Source organism: Ipomoea nil, unplaced genomic scaffold (assembly GCF_001879475.1).
Source record: "Ipomoea nil cultivar Tokyo-kokei standard unplaced genomic scaffold, Asagao_1.1 scaffold2957, whole genome shotgun sequence".
NCBI lineage: Eukaryota > Viridiplantae > Streptophyta > Magnoliopsida > Solanales > Convolvulaceae > Ipomoea > Ipomoea nil.
Window position 1 is genome coordinate 953007 of NW_017619385.1, and position 9494 is coordinate 962500.

General features: G+C 42.4%; 1 protein-coding gene across 1 annotated transcript; it reads left to right on the plus strand.

Moving 5' to 3' along the window:
- Positions 1–407: 407 nt before the first annotated feature.
- On the plus strand, positions 408–2891 carry LOC109162674. Its single transcript, XM_019311356.1, has 4 exons — positions 408–754; positions 833–1610; positions 1716–2462; positions 2511–2891. Exons 1-4 carry the CDS (start codon positions 408–410, stop codon positions 2889–2891), a joined length of 2253 nt encoding a protein of 750 aa, XP_019166901.1.
- The last annotated feature ends 6603 nt before the right edge of the window (positions 2892–9494 follow it).

Sequence of the window (9494 nt, forward strand, 5' to 3'; positions counted from 1 at the left end):
TTGTAGAATTGATTGATTAAAGCAGTTGGTCCGTCAGAGAGGAGTTGGTATATACAGGTCAGTGTTATGATTTGACTTTTCCTAAAAGACTCCACTCTATTTTTGCTAAGAATATTATTTATCCATATACTTCTCAGAGATATCTTAAAAGATATTAACTCTTTTTCGAATTTCAAATTTCCTTGGGTCTCCGTTTCCTTCCTAAAAAGGAGCTGTACCGTTGTGTCAATCAATCGCATCTGCATGATATTTGACAAGCCGCATTAATTAGGGTTCATCACCCTTAAGCCTATATGATACCGGGTCAAGAAGAACATCTCATCCTTGAACACCTCAGCTCTCAACCTTCTATCTCTCTTGCAAATCTGCCTTCAGTGATCTGCTCTTCTCCTCGCACATAACCTTCAATGACAGACCCTGTAAGAAACATCATTATCAAGCTTGGAAGCAAGACACATTCTCCGGAGGTGGCTCTTAAGCACATTCAGACACTGCTGCAGTTTGCTATGAAGAAGAAGCTCAAATTTGATCCTCTACTTCGCGACGAGATTTTAGTAACTGTGAGGACCTATTACCCAGAGTTTTATGCAGAATGGTCTGAAGATGATGCGACTGAACTGCTTATGATGGTTTCTGAAGCCAGTGATGAAGTTTCTCCAGTATATATTCCAGAACCCTTGGATGGAAATCGGGCCGGAGCATTCCTTCAATACTTTGCACATCGAGCCCTAGAATTGGTTGAGGCCTCTCGAAGGCAAGCGGATGCGCAACCTCTGTATCTCGCAGCTGCTCAAAAAGAGGCAACACACAGGCAGGAGATTCTCTGAAACAGGTCAAACTTTTCTGAAACTCCTATTGAAATTTCACCAGATAAACCTGATGTTCCTGCTACCCCATCTTGTGTGCCTGTTAGTTCTGAAGATTTAACTGCTTTGGATTCCGAAAAGCCTCTTGTAAATGTTGAATCTTTATCTCTGCCTTTGACTGAATCTATTGGTATGAAAACTGATGTCTTGCATTTGTCTGATGAGAAAGCAAAGTCCTTTGATGAGCTAAATCCACTGAATTTAGTCGTTTATTCGTCTGATCATATTGCTCTGTCTCCTGCTGAGAATGTTGATGTCTCTAAAGAAACTTGCTCTGCTGTTGACACTCCTATTTTACCTGCTACTGTTGAAACTGTTGATTTATCAAGCCCCCACAAGTCTGAGAAAACAGGTGGAATTCCTATCTACACTGCAACATCTTTAGGAGAAAGTCTGGAACATGTGCGACACTTTGCTAGGCTACCATCTGATACCATCCCTCAACCATATCGAGTGATTCATCCTTCCGAATCCTCCAGTGAAGATGATAAAATACTGGCTGAAGTGTATGGATCTCAAGCACTTCAATCTGATGTTCGAACTATTGAGGGAACTGCTAATCCTGACTCCACGAATTTCAAAATTCGAGAGATTTCGAATATTATTGGAAGCTCGTCTGCAAATGTTTCTGATTCTAGCCACTCTGTGACTCCGGTTCAGTCCCCAACCAAGGAAACAAGACGGTCAAAAAGGAAGAATGTCCCAGTAAAGGTTGTTGTTGAGACAGGTGATGATAATGCTGATGTGGATCAGCCTGAGAAGAAGAGATAGTCGAGTGAGAATATTAAACCTGAAGGAAACCCGCCTGTTCAACAAGTGTTCAAGACTCTGCGATCATCTGTTAAGCAGAAAGGATCTACTGCTGTTCAAGCTACCTCTGTACCAGCCCCTTCTGTCAGAAAAGGGAAGCCATCCACACGATCAAGAGGACAAAGTGTCACTCCTGAGGTCCCTCCTGTTGAAGAAACTGACCCATCTGTTTACCAGCCACAGTTTGTATCTCCTGCTGCCCAGACCAAATGGGCTACTATGGTTAGAAGGGAACTTATTGTTCAAATATCGGTGGATGAGAACCAGCTGAACTCCGTTTGTGACATTCTGCCCTTGCTGAATGAAGTCGGATTGTTGAAAACTGTCACGGACATCTGCCCTTACTCTAAGCTGCTCACATATGAATTCTATTGCAATCTGAATGATGAGATTGACGTTCTCACAGGGCCACGACCAATGCAGATTTTTATCAGAGGAAGATGGTATGTTTTTGGGCCGGATATGATTAATGAATACTATGGCTTGCCAGCAGTTCAAGAAGAAGCTGTTACTGACTGGGACTTGGTTGCCAGAACTCTGACCGGTGGGCAGACAAAATCATGGCCTACGGGTGACAAGGACTATCTGCAAAGCTCTCATCTCACGTCTAGATATGTGATTTTACACCGCCTAGCTCTCCACAACTGGCTCCCATCAGCCCATTTTCACACAGTTGGCAAGCTTCTGGCTGGGTTCTTATTTCTAATTGGAACAAAGATGCAACTTGATCTGGCAAAATGGATTTACTATCACATCCTCACCCTGATTCACCCACGCGAACATAAGGTAAGACTACCCTTCCCAAATCTTATTTTTGGCATCCTTACCACTTAGGGCCTTGAGCCTATGCCCAGTGAAGTAATCAGCCCAACGTTGCTCTATACTGTTGATAAACGTCTTCTGTCTGGAGATCACATTCGGGATGTTGTTCCTGTGACTGCCCTATCCAATTCTGAACCCGGTGTTGTGCCTGATGACTCTCCTCATGCTAAGGATATTCAGCTTTCCATACAATTGAAGGCAAGAGTTGCTGACCTTGAGACGGTGCATAGCGTTATTGCAAAGCAACTGACAGGAGCTCGTACTGAGCTGGCCACTGTTCTTCTTCGTTTGAGCCTGAATGAAGCTGCTGCTGCTGCCGATCCTGTGAAGTCTGACAGTGACTCTCCCTCCAATGCTGAATATTTGGCTACCATTGGCAAAAAGGGGGAGTAGTATGAACTCAGGGGGAGTGTTTTTTGGTGTTTTTTTGTTTGAAGTACCTTTTGGCCGTGGCTGGGCGTTGTGTTTTTTATCCTAAACTATTTTGGATCCTATGTTTCTGCTTTTATTCTATGTAATCCGTTCGGACACATGGGTTGCTTCTTTATAATAACCTATCTTAGTTCATTATGGATGTACTCGAGTTGTTTTGCCAAATAATAGCCAAAGGGGGAGTTTGTTAGTGTTTTTATATGTCCAAAAACCCCATATTATAATTGGCAATATTATTATGGCATACTAAGATAGGTTTAGAGTCTGTTCGTTTGGTTCTATAGCTAACTGATCAATCAGAAGCAATAACAGAAGAACTGACACTGAAGATCTAATATAGGAAGCTGTTTCCTTAAAAGGCTCACGCGGTTTTATCAGACCAGTATGGAAAGATGATCATCGTATATTTTCAAGAAAGGTATGAACCTAATCTTCTGAGATTACATTCCTATTTTACAGTCCTACCTTCTACAATCAAAGTCAACTATGGAGAGTGTTTATTGAAGGATCTATAAGTATCCTTATTTGACAAGAATTAGGGTTACGCCGAAAATAAAGAGAAACACTCCATATCTGCTATATGAGACTAGAACTTTGATTGACATGCGTCTTCTCAGTACAATACGTTCATGGTGATTAAGATGATGAACTTGAGAAGAGATACTGCTACTTAAAACGAAAGGACACTGTGATCACACTGTTGTGGGAACAACCTTATAGAGCCTCATTGAAGTGGACTGCATCAGAGTGGGCTCTCCAAGTGAAGGGATTTCATTGGACTTCTGTATGCATGGCTCTCCATCTTCAACAATCCACTAAACCTGTGTAGACTGGTTTGTACCTTGTCTGGGGCACTTGGGTAAGATTATTGTACATCTACCTTTGTACATTGGATTATGATTTAGTGGATTGGACGCCTATGTGATCGTCCCCCAGAAGTATATACACACCGTATCGAACTGGGTAAACATTCTGTGTCTTTGGCTTTTGTGCGGATATCTTCACTTTATATTCTCTTCATGATTTATCATTACTGATTGTCCCCTTAACTGAATCAATCAGTAATCTAAGTCAGTTATCTAATTCTGTCAATTTACTTAAAATGAGGAATTGCAAAATTACAAGTTTGAGAAGTAAGCTTTGCGGGGAGCTTGTGGTGGTGTAAATTGAAGTCTTTTGGTGTACAAGAGGTAACCCATGCTCTACAAAACCTATTTTGCTTACCTATATGTGATTTCTTGGATTCTACTTGTTCTTTGCTATGAAATGTGAGGGTTTATGCATTTATCTTGTGATATTGCATATCTAGAGCTTGTGTTTAGGGTTCCTTTGTGCCATTGCTTGGCATTTTCCATGGTTCAAGTCATTTTGTTGTGATGGGTGAGATTTTACATGTTTTGGACTTGAATTGGTGTTTGGAGAAGAAAATTCCCGAAGGGATTTATTGTGGAACAGGTATGTTCCCGCGGGCGGAACGGCGGGCGGGGCACCACCCGCTAGCCTACCCGCGGGTACACAGCCTCGTGGGATATTGTTCCCGCGGGCGAAACCACGGGTGGGACACTACCCGTGGGTCCACCCGCGGGTACATGGTTGTGGTGATGTTGGGATTTGTTCTCCGTGATTCGGTTGTCTCGGTATTTGATCTTTTGACTTCCCGTTGTTCTTCTATGGAACTATTTGAGCGTCTTCTTGATGTTTCGTAGGTCTAGAACTATATGGTAGGTATCCATGTAGGATCTTTGGTGTCTGGAATCGTGCTAAGTGTTCAACATTGTGCTTCGTTGAACCAAGAGGTGTCTTGTGTGTTCCTTGGAATTATCTTGAGTTTCCCCGTTGTTAAGCATGCTAGTTTGTTGTCTTAATGCTAGCGTGTGTGTTGTTCGTACCTTCCGTGTGGTTGATGTTAACTTGTGTTATACATCGTTGTTATCGTTGGGTGGTGACCCATTCCTTGATTGAGTATGTTTCCTACCTTCGTTGTAATCCGTTGCTTGACTCGTGTGAGTTGTTGCGCGTGTGTGGCTTTACCTGGATTGCACGATTAGTGGTATGGGACGCTAGTCACCAAGGTATTGCAGCGGTCCTAGTGCTGGTCGTGACGTGATTATGGAGCTGTGTTCCTTCGAGAAAGGTTCACGTGATTGGGGGATAACATGTGTTATCCGGGCACGTGTGCCATGTGTGTGTACGGTACCTTGTGTACTATGAAATTGGTGGTCTTATAGGCGGGTTGTTGGTGGGGGACGACGGTCCCGGCGGAATAAGGTTGGACTTGGCTGTACAGGGGTCCTGGAGGTAATGGTGGAAGAAGGTACAAGGTTGGGGATAGCCATAAGGTTGGAACTAGAGCCGTCAAAAATGGGTTTTACCCGTCGGGTCGACCCGTCCCGTATTGCAGTAGGTAGGGGACGGGTTCTTCAAATTTTGATCCGCCAAGAGGCGGGTTTTTTAGCCCGTCCCGCCTGTGTCACGGGTCCAGGCGGGGGGGGGGGGGGGGGGGTCAGGCGGGTCACGGGTTTAGCCCGCGACCTGCTAATACATATATATTTTGTATATATATTTAGTATTTAATACATGTTATTTTGGTTTGTGTAATTGTGTTAGTGTGTTATAACTTATAGGATTATAGATTTATAGGAATACAATACTAGGTAGTGTTACTGTATGTCTATACAGTGATTTTTTTTTTATTAAAAAAAATTAACACAGTGAAAAAATTGATTGGCGGGCTAGTCCGCCCCGCCAGCGGGCTTTGGCATGGCGGGGCGGGCCGGCCACACTCCAAGCCCACTAAGAGGCGGGCTTTTTAGCCCGTCCCGCTACGAGGGCGGGCTTTGCTGTGTTTTGGCCCGTCCAGCCCCGCGAGACCGTTTCGATGGCTCTAGTTGGAACAGGGCATAAGGAAGGCTTATCAACTCGTGATGGGTGATGTCACGAGGGCTTGTGTAGCCATTGTGGTGAGTTCTCTTTCTTGTGACGTGTGTAGTCACAAGGAGCATGTGTTGCCATGTGTGAGTCTTATTCCTTCGTGTGGTGGTTAACCTTTGTGGTTTGGGATGTGTTCCCGGTGTTATCCTTGAGAGTGATGAGTCTTGTGTTGTCTTTTGATCTTGGCTTTTAACTTATATACTTATGTATTCCATTTCGAAAAAGGTTTTTATATCTTATATCTACCTATTTATGATACTTAACGGTATTGGTGGGTTACTAGCATTATCGCTGACCGGGCGTCGTCCCATGTTTATCTTTGTATCTTTCAGGTGATGTTTAGACGAGCGCGTTGTCTACAGCCTGGTAGCTTAGTACCTTTATCCTTGTTGTTTTTGTGGCCTGTGCGCCCATCTAGTTAGATTGATGTTTTGGGATAGTTTTATACACTTGCAGATTGTCGCCTTAGCGCTACCGAGTTCGGTAGACGTGGCATAACACCCCGTTGGATTTCTTTTATCCAGTTTTCCTTTTTGTCTTCCGCTGTGCTAGTTTTGTTGTTTAATCTGCTTGTGTTAGGGCTTTATTTGGGCCTTGTTTTGGGTGGGGGGGGGGTGGTGTTTCATGAGTAGACGAGAGCGCGGTCTAGAGACTGTTAGTATAGATCCCTTGAACCTTGAGATGTTTTGGCCTGTGCGCCGATGTTAGACTTTTGACTTCTTGTCGTTGACTTTGTTTCGGATAGTTGGATTATGTTGCAGATGTTTACGCCTGTGCGTTCACCGTTGGGTGGGCGTGGCATAGCACCCTGTGTTTTCCATATATTCCATATTTAGTCTTCTGCTGTGTATGTTTTTATGGCTAGTTTTCTGCATGATTAAGGTTTAAATTAGTATGGAAATCGGGGGTGTTACAGTAAGGGTCACCCGGGACTTGACTGTTATGGGAGGCTAGTGACCTGCTTCAGCTGCGGGAAAAAGCGGCATAGATCCTTTGAGTGTGAGAGCAAGAATGAACAAGTAGCGCGCCAGAGTCAGAATGTTAATGTAAGGCCACAACCGGGAGGACAGTTCCGAAATGGGAACGACAGCGGAGGCAATGGAGCACCTGTGAGGAGGTCTAGACCACCCCTTGGAAAAGGAGTTCATCATGAGTCGTACCCAGCCGAGGCGGAGGTCGTTGCTAGCGAAGAAGATGCAGGTATCCCTTATTAATCCCACCTTTTTACCTTAGAATTTCATCCTTATAGTCCCTTATGTTCCGTTACCTTGATTAGAATAAATTTAGGTAATTTAATCAAGTAAGCACTAAGATTAGTTTAAAGAATTAACTAGGAAAAAAAATAATTTTAGATACGAAGCTAATCTTATGAATGATTAAATTGTTGCTTAGGAGTTTGATAAGTTCCAAAGACACACACTTTTAGGGTCCCTTTAGAGTGAATTCTAGGTTTAAAGTAATCCTTTGTGTAGTAATTGTGTGCCAAATAGCCATGTTTTACATTATTTAGGAAATTATCATCGCACTTTGTGTTTTACAAGTTTTCAGGTGAGTTTCGGGCTTAAACGAGGCAAAGTGGCACAACCGGGAGCAAAGCGGAATAAGGAGACAAGCCAGGACCAAACAATACAGCCACAACGTGCGTTGCAGTGCATGTTGTGGAGGAGTGAAACATGGCTGAAATTCCACTAAGTTCAACGACACGTTGGACGAAGCTGCGGAAGGAATTGAAAGAGGAGGCTATTTAAAATGTTTTTAGATAAGAATTTAGGGGAGGACTAGAGATTTTAGAGAGAGATAAATAGAAAAGCTTAGCAAGTAGATTAAGAGAAAAACACTTTTGTAGAAGATTTCCTAGAGGGATTTCTTGAAGGAAGAGCTTAACAAACTCCAATTCAAAGATCTTACAAGTTTGTTTTCATTTTGTCAATCTCCTTTTGTTACAATTTCTATCCATTTTCCATTTCTATTTTGCTTAGCTATGTTTAGATTCATGAATGCTTTTGTGTTTAATTTGTGCATGGTAGGCTAGATTAGCTATGGTTTGGATTGTGCTAGTGTGTGTTGATGATGCTTTCATGATTTATTTCCTAATTAGGGATTGATTGATGCCATTGCTTGAATGTCTTGTTGTTGAGGATTGACTTGTTTGAATCCTAGGAACTTGATCACCTTCTATGGCGTGTGACGGATTGATCTATGCTAGATCAATCCATGCTCCTATCTTTAGCATTTCTTAGCTCAAGGAACCCTACGGGGTTTGGCTATGAAAGAGTTGAAGGCAAGGTGTTTGTGGAAAGGTTTAGGTGAATCCTAGACAAAGCCTTAGTAACCTATGGTGTGAAAGGGCATAAGCCACTCTCTTGACTTAGCATTGGACTCCTATCTCCCTATGTCAAATGATCCCTTAGCATCTTCATCCACACCAAGTAATCCAACCCCTACTTGTTTCTTATTTGTTGCTTATTTGTTAGTTACTATTTTGTGCTTCAACTACGACGTTAATCAACTTGTTTGGCGTAACTTGCCTGCAATCCATGATGTTGACAATGCTTCCCAACTTTAGCAACCTAGGGCTAGTTCCGAGCGGCCATCATTAAGAACGATAATCCAAGGTTTATCCTCACTACTTACCACTCTCACGTGAGATGAACGTGAGGGTAGAAGAACACGCAAAAGAATATAAACAAACCAACCCAAAAGAAAATGACATCAAAAGAAATAACATAAAAAATGGCATCGTTGCCGGGGATGGCATTAGGTTTTAACCATTTGTTGCTGGTTGGAAGTTAGACTTTGTTCATTGTTTGAATGGTTGTTACTTTTTCTTTGTTTTTATTGCATTTCGTTGTGTTTGTACTCACCCTCACCAACTACTTGTAGTTGTGAGGAGAAAGTTTGTTGACCCATTTTTCCTAAGATTGAATGCACACAAGATCAAAGGAGAACCTTGGACTTTTGGCCTTTGAACATGAGATTAACAAAGCAATATGAAGAAGAACAACACGAGGACCGATTCTATTGTGTGATATGGCATCTTCAAGTGGAAGAAAGCATACACAAGGAGCGGCTCAAGGAGGAAGTTCTAATATGCACACACCACCAAACCAACAATGAGGGACACTATAACACCCCGTGTTACGACCCCTAAACCAAATTAATTAATTAATTACTCACCCTAAAAAAGGAATTAAAATTAGTTAATTAGCTAAAAAGGGGTCCACCATAGTCCATGGGCCCTTATCCCTAAAGCCAATCCCTTAGTCCTATAGGAAATAGAATTAGCAAACCCATACCACTTAGACCCTAATTAGGACTCTTAGATATATAAATAGGGACATAGGAGGCACCTAGAACTCACACCACAATAACTCTCACCACACAAGAATTCCCATAGGAGAAATCAAGAAAGAAGAAATCTTACAGAAACACCCTTCATAGCCAAGGAAATTAATTAAGGCTAGGAGGTAACCCACGTCTCAACAAAACCTATTTTCCTTGCTATAATCTCCTCCTTTGGCTCCTTCAATATGCTTGTGTCTTGATGAATTCCTTTATGATAATTGTGATATAATCTTGATGATTGATGGGATGATTTTATGTGTGATCTTGATGATCTTGATGTTGAAAAGA